The following is an 18,484-nucleotide window of genomic DNA, read 5'->3' on the forward strand; positions in this document are numbered from 1 at the left end:
GTAAATTCATTTCTCTCTTTCCTCTCCATGCACCTACCTTCAGCAGCTCTGCACCTGTTTCTAATATGTTGCTTTTCCACTAAATTCAAGGGTGGAACTTAATTCAGGCAGTCATGATTACTAGCAATCTGTTCTCAATGAGGAAAAAGTGGAAATAATCTATTTGTGTCATTTAGTAGACATCTTGAATCCCCTCCGAATATTGCTTAATAAAACTGCAATACTGAAGTTGAAGATTATTTTTCCTTAAATATGCTAATGCTACGTATTTTAATAGTGGCTTTTCCCCAATTGCTTAAATAACTTCCAAAATTTTAGCTCATTAGTTTTAATAATAACTTGGTGAAGTAGGAGGACAGCAAGAAATCTTTTAAATTGAATATACTATTCTAAGATAATTTTACTTGGCAAAGCTGAAGCAGTAAATATGAAATATAATAATCTATCTTATATTATCATCTGAATAATATGTTTGTACCCTTTAAGTAAAATATTGGTATAGTCAGAAAAAAGTTGAAAATATCTTGCATCACAGTGGTTTAGACTTGCCTCATTTGTATAGTGGAAGTACTTAATTTGTATTTAAAGTTCAGACAACATGTTAAGTGCAAAATTCATGAGTTCTTAGGCACTGTTGGTGGGAATGCAACCAGTACAGTAACTTTGGAAAACAGAACGGAGGTTCCTCAAATAATTAAAAAATAGAATTATTATGTGATCCAGTAATTGCACTACTAGGTATTACCCAAAGAATATGAAAACACTAATTTAAGTGGATATATGCACCCCGATGTTTACTGCAGCATTATTTTCAATAGCCAAAATATGGAAGCGCCCAAGTGTCCAACGATGAACAAATGGATAAAGAAGATATGACATTTGAAAGAAAACCAGAAAACCATGAAAAAGAGAAAGACAAAAAGAATCAGATAAAGTCTTCAGAAACAACCACAAAACAAGCAATGAAATGACAATACCTATTAATAATTACTTTGAATGTAAATGGACTAAACGCTCCAATCAAAAGGCATAGTGTGACAGAATGGATTGAAAAACAAAGACCCATCTATATGCTGCCTACAAGAGGCTTTGAACACTCTTAAAAATTTCAAATCTAATCATACCTCTCTTCTGCTTCAAATTCTTATAAGACTCATAGCCGTTAGGATACAGTACAACATGGTCAAGTAGGCCAGTGAGGTTCTCCCAACTTGACACATGTTAATCTCTTCAGTCTCATCCAGAGCCATTTCATTTTTCTCTGCTCTAAGCACACTTTCCTGTGTCTTCTTGAATCATGGCAAACCTTTTTACACCTCTGTGCATTCCCTCATGTTGTTCACTTCACCCTCTCCCTTCTACTCATTCTTTGGGTTTCTTCATAAATCTTTTTTTCTTCTCCCTGCCCCCACTACACCCCATGGGAATCATGTCAAATTCTTAAAATCCCTTATTGCGTCTTTATATTTCCTTTCGTAGCACTTGAAAATTTTTGTAAGAGTTCACCGCTTTCTTTGAATCTTGTTACTGGGTGTCATGCCCCTCCCTCTCCCATCTACTGTACTATAAGAAGCTTGATGAGGGAGAGTACCATATTTATTTGTTCACATTGTATGCCTAGCCTCTATTACCAGACCTGACACATAGTAAGTATTTGATAGATATGCATTGAACAGATTAAAAAAAATAGACTATTTGGGACCTGACTCACATAACACCTTATCTCTAGAGGCTATTTGGATTATAATTCCTTATAAAAAGAATGTCATTTACAACGGTTTTATTAACTAGTGTCCCTATTTACTTACAAGCCTGGAATTCCTGTTCCTGTTTAATATGTTGTGTTAACCTAGAGTAAGCATTTATGTAGTGATCTACTTGATCTTGGAACCTTATAGTCTAGGTTAAGAGTACATCATATCTCATGCACTGCTAATTTACATTCCTAAAAGACAGCTTCAATTACTACATCCCATTGCTAAAATTTTGCAGTGGGTATCCTTTCCCCAATGTATGATTTCATCATTTCCGCATTCAAAACTACTGTATGTGGACTATAACCCAATATTATTTCACAGTTTCCCCAGCAAGGTAGTTTTTGCTTCACTCAAATTAGACAATTCAATATTCCCTCACATATCCACCTCTGGGCCTTTGTAGATTTTATTCCTGTCTTCCAGCAATCCTCACAAAATTAGGGCTCTTTTCTGGGGCATTTCTCTCGTAGTGACTATCTCTGCCTGTTGATTCCCAGGAGCTTAATTTAAGGTACTTTAAAGTGGTTGTGTTGCCCAATGTTCTCAGGCCAAGGAGATCCTGCATTCTTTAAGGCCTATTTCAAATGTGACCCGTGATCTGACTAAGCAAATACAAGTTACATTCAGTAATTATTATCCATTGTGGGTTCTTGCCAGACTAATGGATCTCTGGTGACCAAGCTTCTGCCCTGTGAAAGTGCTTAATAATGTATTTATGTCTTACGATATATAAGGGACAAAAAAAACAATATAGCACAATACTTGAAAGAGAACTTTGGGGAGTACAAATTCAAATGAAAATTCAAACATTTCTAAAAAAATTAAGTCAGTAGATCAATCAAAAAAGAAAATGGTAGAAAATGCAACTCTACTTTAGAGCCATTACAAGAAGCTGTTAGATGAGCTACAAACGATAAATGTAAACTGCAAAGAATTAAATGAAGGATTGCTAAGGGCCAAGTTTTGTCACTTTGTGCAGCCCTGGAACCATGAATACCTACAGCAAAGGTAAGGGAAATTTCAGTCTATAACTAGAATATTGGTATAGAAAGTATCATTGAGTGAAAAGGGATATCATATCTCCTCATAGAATATATTAAAATATAAAGGTTGGTTGAAAGTTGGTGGTATAAGAGATTTACAATTGGCAAATTTCTATTTTTCACCTTAGTTAAATTAACAGCTTCAGACTCTCTCCCTTTACTTGCTCCTATCATTATAACAGTACTTAGTGTAAAACATTTTTCTCTGCTGAAAATAAAGCATCATCATTCTGCCAGGAGCCTGGTTTGTTAGCAGCTCAAGTGGTCACATGAAGCTAACCCCAGGGCTACTGCACTGGCTGTGTTCCTAGGAGAAAATCTCAAAGATATCCCCAGTCTTAGGATCTCCTTGGCCTGAGAACATTTGGCAATACGACCACTTTAACATACCAGAGTATGTTAAATTCAGCTCCTGGGAAGCAAAAAGTATATGGTATAGCAGCATTGGAAATCTTTCTGACTAATTAAGGAACCATGTGGGAGTTGTGCTCGTGGCATTCTCATTTGTAAAGGAAGGAAGACTTTACGAAGAAGGAAGAAAAAGCAAGTGAAACATTTTGCTGAATGCACATGGATTTTAGAGCTACATCTTCCTCCTAAGAATGTTCCCAATGAAAATGAAGGCATCCAGCCATTTTTAACTTAAGCATTGGGTCAAATTGATTTTCCAAGGTCAAGATCGTTATAACTTCAAAGCCTCTTTGCTTTTCTGAGGATAAATACTAACACAGCCCACAAAATCAGTAAACCAAACTAGCAGCTCAACTGACTAAATTTCTTGATAATGAAGATAGGTTGAAAAGCAGGATGTAAATGTTCTTCCTTTCTTTTTAAAATAATAGCATTACCTACAAACTATCGTATTCACTACTCCAAATTTTTCCTCTTTGCTCTAGTTATAGAGTCTTTTTTTTTGAAGACTCAGAATTGCATGGCAAGAGTGATGAACTCACCCATCCATCTTTTCTAGACAATGGGTTCCATCATGTCCTAAAGGAGAACACCTTCCTGATCAACCCAGAAACAAAGAAATTGCTTCAACCCTGATGAAAGACACTTTGATAATGTACCTTTTACTTACAGAGAAATCAATCTCAGAATTCCAGAGGAGAAAGCATATTGAAAATTAAATTTTCATCTGTGTTTAAGCTAAATACATACATATAATACATAAGCAAGTAAGTGCTGTAACATGAAGCAAGATCTTTACAGTACGCTTATGTATAAGTAAATAAACAACATAACTTTTAAAAGATGTGTTATGTATACTCAAGTGACAGCATTCAGAAAAGTTCAAATTGTGAACTCTTCTTCCTATTTATGTTAGAATAAAGGCCAGACCAGTAAACATTCTAAATCCTCACTGTCCCTTCTGCGTACTGTTGTAACCTCAGCATCATAATACTGAGGTTTCTGTGTATAGGGCTGAGCTACACAAAAGTTGAGAAACAAGTGTTCCCATCATGGTGCTTATACTCCCCTGGACAGATAAAATAGATACAATAAACAAGTTACTATAGGTTGAGATGATCAGAGAAGATGTCACAGCCCTCCCAAGAGAAGGGCATAACCCATGTAAATAGTGAAAGGGGTAAAAATATATAAAGGGGTAGGGTGAAGGGTATAACAGGTCAGACTCATTTAGTTTGTTGAGAAAAATTTATTTGCCTGGAAATGAAGGTTGGTGGAGAGATTTGTAAGAATTTAAAAGTTGATATGGCATCATCCGTCCTTCACCCAAATTCTTTTGGAAGGGCGTATTACCGACAAGATATCTACATTAACCATAGTAACTTTAACTGATGTGAAATCTGCTTTATTGCAAATGGGATTTGAGTGGATTGAAAATGAGAGGAGGTCTTGGGGCTTAGCTTTTTGTCTTTGGTCATACCATTAGCTTATACAACTTTGGGAGATTAGACTGATTAAACAAGAAAAAGATTTCTGTGGATTAAGAAATGTATGCGATAGTCCTGTTAATAGTTTTTCATTTACAAGGAAAAAATAAGGATTTATGGATTATGAATTAAAATCAAGAAAAAAAAACATTTTCCTGGACCGACTAGGTTTAGGATATTATGTTGTTGCTATGATTACATAAAACTGTATAATTCAATATGGCTGCATATAGGATTACATACAACTCACTTTTATGAGTGAGAAACTACTTCTATTAAACCGTACCTTCTTAGTCCAAAGGGCCTTTCATGAGAGTCATATAAACTCATGCTAAGATGAAGAAAATTGTATCATTGTTCTTTTGGATAAATTTAGCTTTTAAATTTCTTATCATTATTAAATTGAGAATATGTAATTTTTAAAAATTTATATAATATAATCAATATTTGAAGCCTGGAGTAGCACTGGCTCACTGTCTTGGGCTCTACCATTAGAAAGCATGGTCTATTTAAACAAATCATTCCTGCACCTGTCTTGGATTTATACGCTCTGCTTCCTGGATTCAGGAAGCTATTCAGTGTATAAATGTATTTCGATGTGATAATTTCCTCATATAATTAACATGATTCTTCAGTCATATTCAAATTTTACATTAAAAATCTTTCATGTACATTAAGCCTACCAAGGTGAGTTGAAAGTTTTTCTTAGTCTAAGTTCATGATGCGTTTTATGTTGTAATTCTTCCTTATTACAGAGGGAAAACTGTACACCTAAAAGCTGCTATTACTATAATTATATGACAGGAAGGCGAGTGACAAGTCTAAAAATAGTAGTAGGCTCCCTGGAGGTGCCCAAGTGTTAGAACTAAGTTGCAGTAGTACAAAGGCACAGGATGATGAAAAGCAGTTTCATCTCCTGAAGAGTAGGTGAACTGCAGACCTATCTAGAAAAGAGAGTAACTACCCAACGTCAGTTAAAAAAGAAAAAAAAAAAAAAAAGGAATACTCATCACTTTGGGGAGTTTTTCTAAATTTTTTTTTAATGTTTATTTATTTTTGAGAGAGAGAAAGAGACAGAGTAAAAGCAAGGGATGGGCAGAGAGAGAGGGAGAATTCCAAGAATTCCAAGCAGGCTCCAGGCTCCATGCTGTCTCAGGGCCTGATGTGGGGCTCGAATTTGCAAACTGTGAGATCATGACCTGAGCTGAAGTTGGATGCTTAACTACCAGCCACCCAGGCATACTTTGGGGAGTTTTTCTAGATAGGTATTTTCCAAATATCTAATTTTTAATTTAATTGTTTTATACAATTATTTTATTTTATTTTATTTAAGTTTATTTATTCTGAAAGAGAGAGAGAGCAGGCATGAGCAGGGGAGGGCTGTCAGCATGGAGCCCAATTTGGGCTCGAACTCATGAACCCATGAGATTATGACCTGAGCCAAAATAAAGAGCTGGACGCTTAACTGACTGAGCCATTCATGTGCCCCCAAAGTACGTTTTAATCACTTAAAAATACATGAGGGGGTTGGCACGGAGGGCAGAGACAATAAATTAAATGTTCAAGGTGCACACATTTATCCAAAGAAACCATACTCTGATGCATTTTTCAATCAACATTTCCAAACAGTTGACTAGGGAACATTTATATGTATAGGTGACCCTTGAAATAGCATGGGGGTTAAGGGTGGTGACCCCACAGCACAGTTGAAAATCTGCACATAACTTTTTTTTTTTTAATTTTTTTTTTTAACGTTTATTTATTTTTTTGGGACAGAGAGAAACAGAGCATGAACGGGGGAGGGGCAGAGAGAGAGGGAGACACAGAATCAGAAACAGGCTCCAGGCTCTGAGCCATCAGCCCAGAGCCCGACGCGGGGCTCGAACTCACGGACCGCGAGATCGTGACCTGGCTGAAGTCGGACGCTTAACCGACTGCGCCACCCAGGCGCCCCACATAACTTTTGACTTCTCCAGAACTTAACTACAAACAGCCTGTGTAAAGTGGTCTCTCATATACTGGTTTATAAAAGTAAATGGTGATGCAAGGATAAAGCCTCCAGGAGGTCTCAATTCCATCGGAGCTCCACAGATGTCAAGAAGGTAGAATGAGAATTTTCCTGAGCAGGTTTCTTCAGAGAGAGTGATTGTTCTGAGTCCCTTTCTCAGCCCCCTTTGGGATAGAGGGTGGGAGGGCTACCTTCTAACACTTTCCCTGGGGAGACACCTTCAAGAAAACCACTTGGGTATCTCTGAAATAAGATCATATTGTTGGGAGTCACATATAAGAACACAGAATTAACTTGTGGACAGGGTCTGACTCCTGCCAAAGAATTGGGGAAGGCTAGACACAGGATCCTCATTGCTTTGGTGGTAGGAGGCAGAACACTGAGGGATGGGTGAAGAGAGGGATGCAGGAGTGCTTCTCTGTGGACCAGATCTGAGCCACACAGGGAGCCAGCTTTACATCTTGGGTCCTGTCCAAGAGTACCACCTGGCAAAGCAAGGAGCCCAGAGCAGAAGGAGGTTGGAGATAACTTCCGGATTTCGCAGGACTAAGGAAGTGCAGGAGGGAGACTCAGGGGGTGTTACGTGAAGAGCCCAAAGGATCTCATAAAGAAGTGTCAGCTTTAATCATCTGCCATACCCATCAAAGAACACTAGCATAACACATCTAGCAAGGGATTAAAACTGCTTCTTCCTGGGGCTCCTATGTGGCTCAGTCGGTTAAGCGTCTAACTCTTGGTTTCAGCTCAGGTCATGATCTCATGGTTTGTGAGTTCAAGCCCCGCATCAGGGTCCACACTCACGGTGTGGAGCCTGCTTTGGGATTCTCTCTCTCTCTGTGTCCCTCCCGTGCATGCATATTCTCAATCTCTCTCTCTCTCTCTCTCTCTCTCTCTCTCTCTCTCTCTCTCCTCTCAAAATAAATAAACTAAAAACAACAATGACAACAACAAAAAACGGCCTCTTCCCTTCCCTTTAATCCCTCCTTGTGTCTCCTCCCTAGTGACAAATAGTAGCTCCTAATAGGCTTATAACAGGAGAGAGAAGAGAGCCTATGGAGTATGTTCTAATTCCTGGCTTCTAGCCCCAAAAAGATCTTGGAGGGATTTTATTTGTTCAGAATAAAATGACCCTTTTGCTAAATAAACAGTTGGAGACAAAAAATATGATTGCTTTTGGTTATTTCTGAAATTGAGCTTGTTCAATATCCCAGTTACAGAAACTATGAAGCCTGCTAGTAATCCAGAGCAGAGCATCAGGAGAGGCACATTTTAAATGCCACCTGTCTCATGCTTTAAAGTCACCTTATCTGGCAGAAGGGGAAAATGTAGCTGTCTGAAATATCAGAATACAAAACATGATACCCCATGAAATCAGCAGCATACAGTGTGATTCAAGTCAGAGTTTAATCTGCAATGCTACATCACATTTTTTTTTGGTCAAGAGTGAAAATAATGATGATGATGATGGTGGTGACGGTGATGATGATGATGACACTCTATCCCTTTCAGATTACTATCATTGGGAAATTGCGTAGATAAGGATCTCAAAATCAGAGGACCTAATGCTACTGCTTAGGATGATAGAACGTCTTCAGGTTGGGAAAGCAAGAACGAACAGATGTTCCCTAGGAAGACAGAATTAAATGACCCTGAGATTCCAGACACACACAGTAGGCTGGATAACTTGCAGTAGACTAGAGCATACAGTAGTGCACTAGACTAGATTTGATCAATACTTTCACTGCAGCCAAACTGTAGGGCAAGTGATGGAGAGACAACAATGTCGAGGAATGAATTCTGGGGCCAGATTAGGTGGGTTGAACCAGTGCAACCTGAATGACTACTATAAAATGTATTGGAGCTCTTTCTTTTACCTCAAAAATATAAAATTATTTTTGATGAAAAATAACATCAGTGAAAATAATATCGATATTAATTTTACAGTCATCCATGGAGATGGTTCTAATACACTTAAAGAACAAATATTAACTACAAGAAAAAGCAGCTTGTCAAAAAGATAAACATAAAATTGTTATATGACCCAGCAATTCCACTCGTAGGTACATGCTTAAAAGCAATGAAAACAGATACTCATATTACACTTGTACTCAAATTTTAACAGCAGCTCTATTCACAATAGCCAGAGGAGGAAACAACTCAAATGTCCATCGACTGATAAATGGATAAACAAATGTATTATATCCATACAATGGGATATAAATGAGCCAAAAAAAGGTAACTAAACACTGATATATGATACAATTTTGATGAACTTTGAAAACATTTAAAAGATAATATATTGTATAACTCTAGTTTAGGAAACATTCAGAATAATATATATATATGTATATTTGTAATCAGCTCTTTCTGTGTAGATTGTACCATATGTCAAAAAAGTAACAAAGGATTACCTCAGTATGCCTGCCTTCTATTAAGCCCTTGTAATATCAAGAACTTGACGATTTTTATTATTGCAGGCATCAGAACATTTTTGCTTATAAATGTCTATGATTGCGTCGTTGAATTAATTGGGTTTCCAAGTTAAACCTGGCTTTGTTTTTATTTTTTTTAATTTTTAATGTTTATTTTTCAGAGAGAGAGACAGAGAGAGAGACAGACAGACCATGAGTGGGGTAAGGGTAGAGACAGAGGGAGACACAGAATCCCAAGCAGGCTCCAGGCTCCATGCTGTCAGCATATAGCCTGATGCAGGGCTCGAACTCACGAACCACAAGATCATGACCTGAGCTGAAGTTGGAAACTTAACTGACTGAGCCACCCAGGCGCCCCTAAGCCTGGCTTTAAAGCAGGTCTAAAAACATAAAAATAGTGAATTCACCTAACATGCAGTGCAATGGTAATAAATGCAATACCAGAAATTGAAGATTTGGTTTTAAGAAAAATAGGTACCAATGATGCAGACAGAAGGAGATGGGAAAAGAGCATTTTTTTTCTAAAGCAGTATCAACTGAAAGAGAAAAAAAACAGTATAATAGAAACATACACCTTGCTGCAATCTTATCTTAAAGCCTCATTATGTTAGCCCAAATCCCTTCGAGTATACAATTTTCAGTCAAAGTCACCATTGTATGAAGTCTCCTCTCCCTTACTATGTGCTTTGTTTTTTTTCCAGTTTAATTGGAGGCTTTATTTTAAAATGAACCTTGAAGCAATTTTGGTGGTTCACCTCTTCATTATTTCAGTAACAAAATACCAACTTGCTCATTGCAGTAGTCGATGGCAGTGTCATTACATTCAAGGGAAATAAAGTATCTGGGCTCCTTTTCTCGTATTGTGTGATTATAGTGTTGAAAATGTCTGTAAATAAAACAACAACTGAAACAATCTTTGGCTATTTTGTAAGTAATTATAAGTCTAAGCTGGTTATCACTCACTAGAAGTATTCTAGAACTATTTTAGCCATTGCTTCCAGAAATGCTCTTTGGCAAGGTGTATACTATATAGTTTGCCATGTTTAACTAAACTTCTGCATTATAAAATCTTCCTTCAGTTAGGAAATACTCTTCTTTATCTGTCAAAAAGTTAAGGATGTTTGGTCGAGTATACAATTACTGTCTGACTATCCAAAGTTTAGCCCCAGTGAAAGTAATTCAGCATATGAAAAAAAAATCCAATGAATGTATCATTGCATATATTTACTTTTCTCTCTCTTGAGAAAAGTTTAGAGCTGCAATCATTTTAATTAACACATTGTGCAGAAGAATGCACGACAGCAGCTGTTAATATGCATTTTTAAGACTAGAGGGTGTGGTGACTTATCTAGATATAAGAGCAACATATGTTCAGCTAAGCATATGGATTATAATATAAATTATGATTGTAATGCAGAGAAACAGAGGGACATGTGCAATGGCTGCCTGTTTTCATTTAATCGCTAACGTTTTTCTAACATACATTAGAGGAGGCGTTATATTATTTTACTGTGGAAATATGATAGAACATGATCGATGATAATACTTTAAATCAGCTTAATGCATTCTGAAACATGTAACTGTTTTTTCTGTGAATGTAAATTCAGATTTAAAAACGTTATTCAACAAATAAATTGAAAACAAGTAACTATATAGCAAGCATCTTAGAGCAACCTTAAAATATCAAAACAGACTGTGTTTTCCTGTTTTATCCATTTTGTTTCATTATGTTTTTGACAGAATAATGGTTTAGTTACTGTGAACACTATTAATTCAATTTACAAACTAGCTGGTTGGAGATGGTAGTGATGAAACAAATTACCTTCTCTTGATATTGGCGCCTTGAAGAATCCAAAGACTGGATTAAAGCCGTGGCATGGCCGACAAACATGGCATAGCAGGTGGCCCCAACGATCATGCTCAGCATGGTAATCCAGAGGTCAGACATGCTGACTGGGGCCTGGGCTCCATACCCAATGCACAGCATGTGACTCATAGCTTTGAAGAGTGCATATGAATACTGCTTTCCCCACGAATCATTCTGGAAGAGAAGGGAAAGAGAAAACAGGCTGAGTCATTAGGATGGCAGAATAAAAAGTGAGTATGACCCGTACACAAAAACATTATAGAGTAACGAGTATGGAGAAACATCCTTGTAATGGAACATTTAATTGCTACTCAAATGACCTGCGGTTTCCAAAACTTGCCTACCACTAGGAAACAGAAATAATCTACTGATAATATATGCATTCCAGTCAGTTTTAGGTTTGTTGTCTTTAAAACTAAAATTCCTTTTGGGACAATGGTGTGACTGTCATATAAAAATGCCGAGAATGAATGCTGAGAGACTGACTCCAAAGTTTCAAGGAAATGTGGTCATTTTCTTGCAACGTATTTGCAAGATGAGAAATGTTGCAGGTAAGTATGAAGTTGATGGGTCTATGTATAGGAATTTTTATCAAAACTACGATGTTTAGATTTAAAATCCAAATGGATATATTTGCATAGTCCTTAATTCTATACTTCTTAAATGAAACATACACAAACATTTTGGCAATGCAGGTCTGATAAATGGAAAGACTTCCTTGAAGTCCTCTTTCAGGGTAATGTAGATTGGGATTCAAATGTCAGGATTGATGATGGATGAATCTTGTTGGCTTTTTATAAAATAAAATAAGCAAAATAATATCTTGGCAAACCCTCTGGAAAAAAAAAGAGCTGACTTCTGAGATTAGTTGCTGGATGCAATTTCTGAAAGCTTTCAAAAATTTACTCCAAACTCTATTCTACAAAAATAAGCTATTCAATATATCTTATCTACCCTTTGATAAAATTTAAAGGACTATTTGGATCAATTTGTATCAAGTTCCTGGCCCAAGACAATTTATGAGGTCCAGTGCAAAATGAAAATTTGGGATCCATTAGTTCAAAATGTAAGAAAAAAGTGCCGTTAAAGATAATAATAGATACTAAATTTGCCTTTAAAATATTTTATTACTTATGATAGTAATAGTGATAGATGAATAACAACATAAATTTATACACTTCAAAAAATAATATTTTTGTGTCATAGTTATATATAATATGATAAATAGAAATACTGTATTATTGTGATATATTGATCATATAATTTTTCTGGTTTAATTTTCTGCAAATCCATTTCTTAGGTCATCAACATTTTTACAATTAGCAATTTCATTTTCAACTATAAAATTGTAAGTGACATCACTTGTTTTGGCTAAGGTAAGATCACAAATAATTTCTGATAGTTTCTGAGAAATTTTAAGAAAGATCTTTCTGTTGATGCACCTATTACTGGAACTACTTAGAATATTCTATAGATTATGATAACATTGGCATAAATTTCTGATTTAACATAAATTTTAGGGGTCGCCTGGGTGGCGCAGTCGGTTAAGCGTCCGACTTCAGCCAGGTCACGACCTCGCGGTCCGTGAGTTCGAGCCCCGCGTCGGGCTCTGGGCTGGTGGCTCGGAGCCTGGAGCCTGTTTCCGATTCTGTGTCTCCCTCTCTCTGCCCCTCCCCCGTTCATGCTCTGTCTCTCTCTGTCCCAAAAATAAATAAACGTTGAAAAAAAAAATTAAAAAAAAAATTTTTAGTACATCTGGAGCTGATGATTCTAATGGAACATTTTTCAATGAAGATTAAACTCTATACAAACTAGTTTCATGTATGTGATTTTTAATTAAACTTTCTACTTTAAGATAAGTATAGATTAACATGCAAATTTTAAGAAATAATAGAGAACCCATGCACCTTTCATCCAAAATAGTAACATCCTGCAAAGTATGTACAATGTTACAACCAGGAAATTGACATGAGTACCATCCATTGATCTCACTCATATTTCACTGATTTAAGGTGCTTGTTAGTGTGTGTACTTAAGTTTTATACAATTTTAACGTATGTATAAGTTTGCGTATTCCTCACCACAGTCAAGATACAGAACAATTCCATCACAACAAAGATCCTTTGCACTGTCTATATGTTGAATTTAATGTAAATGTATGCACTGACATTTTAATATTACCTCTGACATTTCCTATAACTCGCTGAGGTTGTGCAAGAAACCAAAAGTAGTTTCATAATTCGTATATAATCCAAAATACCTGTTTATGTATTTTATTCCTTTATTTTCAATTATAAAGTAAAATTATACAAAAAATTCCTTTTTTTGCTATTCATCGGTTCATTTAGAGTTTCATATGAAAATAGTGTTATTTTCCATCAAATATGATGATCTTTAAATTTAATCTGTATTTCTAGGCTGGTGGATATTTGCAATGTTGCAGGAGTTTTCAAAACTGGACATTGTAAACTGTGAAAAATTCTAATAACTCCCTGATGTGCTTTATTGCAACATCCATGTATACACCTTAACTTTGTAATAATTTGCTGACAAAGTTTACCATCTGAGTTATGCAAGCATTCTTTTGGGATTTAGGCAGATTTAATGTTCGTGCAGATACTGCAGGGATGGGATCCTGGGACTGATAGGCAGCTGTCCTCTCACCAAGATTCCTGTCCCTGCCGGCAGTGGGGGAGCCGCTCCTACCTCTTCCACTTGCTGCTTTTGCTGCTGTTGCTTTGGGGGTTGCTGTTGCCACTGGTAATCTGGCCCAGTTCTGGCTTGGCCACACTGGGGACACAGCATCCCAGACTGCGGAGGCAGGCAGATGTGCACCTTGCTGTCAGGCCAATTGCTTGGCTTCTGTGTTGCCCGCTTTGCCTGCGGGTCTGAACCTGTGTATGCAGAGTGGCCCCCTGAAGCTCCAATGCTCATGGTCATGTTCATGCTCCACTGTCCCAGTGAACTTCATTTACAGAACATAAATTCACAGATAAAGTTATTGAGAATATCAAGATAGCAGCAGCGGAGCTTTATAACAAGTACAAGGTCTTTCTGGAAGTGGGTCCCTATGCAACTAAAAGGTCATGCCCACATACACACAAAGATATCCCTGCCTTTGTCAAATTAGCTCTTAAATTATTGGAAAATTTTAAGTTATTTAAAAATATATTGAATATACATAGATAATTTTTTGTTCATATTTTAATGGAGTTATCCAATTAGGAAAAATAGGACATGATAAAGCTGAAACACCCAACCTCATAAACTTTGGAATTGCATATGGCTGCTGACAAAAATAACCAGCCCCGTTTGGTTGAAAGAGTTAAGTTTCTTAAAGTGAAATTCATTGTTACTTATAAAATAAGGTCATATTGCCCCATCCATCCATCCATCCATCCATCCATACATACATACATCCATCCATGTGTACACACACACACACACACACACACACACACACAGGTGTAAAAATGAGATTCAATTTTAAGAAATGAAAATTATTTGCATATTATACTATGCATACAGTATAATGGACCCACGCACAAGTTTTCATTTTGAGAAATAAAATTCATTCCTTATACTTTTTTTCTCACATGAAAATACATAGCTATACTTAACAAATAAACCTAAGGTTGCCCAAATTCTAGATGTTCCAGGAACTAGAAATGGAGTATTCAATGAACAAAGAAATGTGTTCTATAAAAATCTTGAATATACATGTTATTTAAAGTGACATTAAACTTCCTGAAATTCAACTCAGTAATACACTGATATACTAAAAATGAATTTATTGCAAAGGCTTTAATTCCTAAGATCTATTCAAAGAACGAACAGAAAAGAAAAAATAAGCTTTGTTTGTATCTCACTGGCTTTAAATCTCTTCTGGGCTCCCTTGGGACTCCAATTCCCTTGTTGTGGTGACTTCCATCTGGTACATGATGATCTTCTCATTTGCCTGGCATCTACTCCTAGATTAGGGCTGGGGCTATGTCTCATTGATCATGTTAAACTCTAAATTGCATGACTCGGTGGACACACTAAATATTTTTTGTTGAAAACACTCTTGAAAAAAAGGGTGAATAAATAAATTTTGACTGTGCTGTTAAATCTAATGCAAGATTCCCTTCCTTACACAGGGGCATAGTCATGGTGTTAAGGCATCTTGATGGACATAGATATAATGGGAATAATTCAAAAGCCAATGGGGTGTCCAGGGGAGACTGCATTTTAATTATGTTTGTATTGTTTATTTCTTTGTTTTTGAGGGGAAGCGGTAAGTGGAGCTGGAGAAGAGCATTTCAATTTCCCAGAGGAATGCAGTTAGATAATAGCCAAAGTAAGAATGTGTGTTTAGGTTCATTTTCATTTATCTCTTTAGGCACATATCCAAACACACACACACACACACACACACACACACACACACACACACACACACAGATTCTGGCTTTTTTTTCCCTACAAAAATGGATCATATCATATATACTTCCCTGCATTTAGCTTTTATCACAGGAAAATTCCTCCAAATAATCTAGTGTTCATGTAACTATGTCAATTACCCATTGTTGATTTTGTTATAGTTAATTCTCCTATTTTTCTATTGTTTTCTAGTTTTTGCTACTACAAACTATTCTGTAATAAACAACTTTGTACATATAACCTTTATCTCTATCAAGTAGATTCTCAGGAGTGTGTTTGTTGGGTCAAAGAGTAAAGTTTTCAATTGATTTTGAAATATATTGCCAGAATGTTTCAAAAGGCTGTAACTTTTCCAAAAACAAGTAAAATCACACTTCATCACCTTTTCTAGTGAGAAATAGTTGCCCACAGTTATTTTTATTTCCATTTCTCAGACTAAGAATTTGAGAATGTTTTCATATACTTATTAACCAACTGGACTTCTCATTTCTGATGAAATTCTTATTTTTTTCTTATGAATTTATAATACATAGTTGAAGACTGGATATCAATTCTTTAACTATTTGCTTTAAATGTCTATTCCTAATTTACTGTGTTCCTATTTTTTAATGATATAATTTGCCATACAAACATTTTGATTACTTTATGTAGGAAAATAAATCTACAATTTCCCTGTGAGCTGCTGAACTTTCTGTATTGGTTAAAAAGATTTCCCTGAATCTATGATTATTCCTATATAAGTGTTTTTGAGATACGTTATTTTTATATAACAGTGGTTCTCAACTGAGGATGATTCTGTCACCCAGGGAACATTGCTGAATTTTTTTGTTTTTATAACTGGAGGAAGTGCTGTTAACATCTAATAGGTACAGGCTAGTGAAGCTACTAAGTGCCCCCCCCACCCCACCCCACCAATTCACAGAGAAGCTCCCTCACAGCAAACAATTATGTGGCTCAGGGGCACCTGGTTGGCTCAGTCCATTAAGTGACAGACTCTTGACTTCAGCTGAGGTCATGATCTCACAGTTCATGAGTTCAAGCCCCAAGTCAGGCTCTACAGTGACGGCGCAGAGACTGCTTAAAATTCTCTTTTTCCCTCTGCCTCTCCCCCACCCTCTCTCTCAAAAATAAACAAAAGAATATTAAAAAGAAGGAATTATATGGCCCAAACTACAGCCGTGGTGAGGTAATAGATGGATTTAACAATGATTACAGAAAAGCTATGTTCAAAAGCTATCGGAAGCCTAAGGGAGGTGAAATGAAAAGTGAAATAGCATAAAAGCATAAAGTATAAAACAAGAACAGCCATAAGTAATTTTGAGGAGATAAGGTCTATAGAATTTAGCATATAAGATTTTTATGAAATGGTAAAAGAAAAAGGAAAGTAGAATAATTCAGGAGGTTATGGAAAATTCAGAAAGATTCAAGCAATTTAGGCTTTTCTTTACAGAGGAGACTGATCAGGTGTAGGGATATTTTCTGTTATTCTACAAGACCAGAATCATTCTCTTTACACATTGAATTTTGTCTATGCGCATTGTGTACATGAGGGCCAACCCAGTCCTCACAGTGGAATGTCAGTATTTTTTTTTAAATTTTTTTTTCAACGTTTATTTATTTTTGGGACAGAGAGAGACAGAGCATGAACGGGGGAGGGGCAGAGAGAGAGGGAGACACAGAATCAGAAACAGGCTCCAGGCTCTGAGCCATCAGCCCAGAGCCCGACGCGGGGCTCGAACTCACGGACCGCGAGATCGTGACCTGGCTGAAGTCGGACGCTTAACCGACTGCGCCACCCAGGCGCCCCTGGAATGTCAGTATTTAGGCAGCAGCCATGTGATTCAGAGGCTGCTGCTGAAAGAACCCTAAATGGAAGAATGATATTTTATACCATTACCGGCATCCTCTTTATTGGCTCCTCCCCTCCCCACCAGCACCATCCACCGTTACAATCCCAGCTACAAAAAGCTCAAGCCAGAAAGGTAGGTTGACTATGGCGATAAAACACACACCTGGGGTTATCCTTGAAAAACAGTGTGATGGTAACAACATGAAGGGCTCTAAACTGCTCAAAGCACCAATTATTGTATTGATCTAATCAATCTTTCATCTGATTGTTCTTATTGCCATTTGATAAATGATAATATTGAGGTAGAGAACATCGTGACTTGCCCAAGGTTACAAGTTTATAAGTGGAAGATTCATTGTTTTGAACCCAATCTGACTCTAGAGACCATACTATTAGCTACTACATGACACTGCTCTTGATTTTATAAACATTATATTCATAATTTCAGGCAAAATATTAGGCTGAAAGACTAACTGATCAGTTCAAATCTCACATGAAAACCCTTATTTAATGTAGAAAATCAACATCAGGCAAAGAGGAGACCTAAAGAAGGAAAAACTTGGGGGTGCCTGGGTGGCTCAGTCAGTTGAGCGTCCGACTTCAGCTCAGGTCATAATCTCATGGTTCACGAGTTCGAGCCCTGTGTTGGACTCTGTGCTGACAGCTCAGAGCCTGGAGCCTATTTCCAATTCTGTGTCACCCTCCCCTCTACCCCTCCCCAACTTGTGCTCTATTTCTCTCTCTCTCAAAAATAAATAAAAATTAAAAAAAATAAGAAGGAAAAACTAGATCTGATAGGGCATGGTGAAGGTCCAGGAATGTTTCTTTTCTTTTCTTTTTTCTTTTATTATGTGGCTGTTCTCCTTTCATTTAAAAAAAAAAAAAATGACTCTATTGTATTTTAGTCTACATCAATAATAATAACATGAATGGGAAGACTATATACTCCACGTGATTTATCATATGATCCAAATATTACCAACTCCCATATGACTTGAATCCTATTGAAAGGAAATAAATACCTGCTCGCTCTGATTTAATCAGGGTTTCTCTTGTTTTCATGTAGGCAATGATTTACTAACAAACTGTTCCTTACAGATTTTTATTATTCAAAGAGTTTGCTCATTTAAGTCATCACTTCACTGAGGCATCACTGAATGTAATTATTTTTTTGAGGAAAACATATTGAGTCCAATTAACAAGAATAT

General features: G+C 36.6%; 1 protein-coding gene across 1 annotated transcript in view; it reads right to left on the reverse strand.

Annotated features, from left to right (window-relative positions):
- HCN1 (hyperpolarization activated cyclic nucleotide gated potassium channel 1) overlaps window positions 1-18,484 on the reverse strand; it is a 393,972-nt gene that overhangs the window by 98,904 nt on the left and 276,584 nt on the right. Inside the window, exon 4 of the mRNA XM_086678519.1 lies at window positions 10,961-11,179. Coding sequence (XP_086534645.1) covers window positions 10,961-11,179 — 219 coding nt within the window. The remainder of the gene's footprint in view (window positions 1-10,960; window positions 11,180-18,484) is intronic.

The sequence above is a fragment of the Puma concolor genome, chromosome A1, assembly GCF_028749965.1.
Source record: "Puma concolor isolate L17-30 chromosome A1, mPumCon1.1.hap2, whole genome shotgun sequence".
Lineage (NCBI taxonomy): Eukaryota > Metazoa > Chordata > Mammalia > Carnivora > Felidae > Puma > Puma concolor.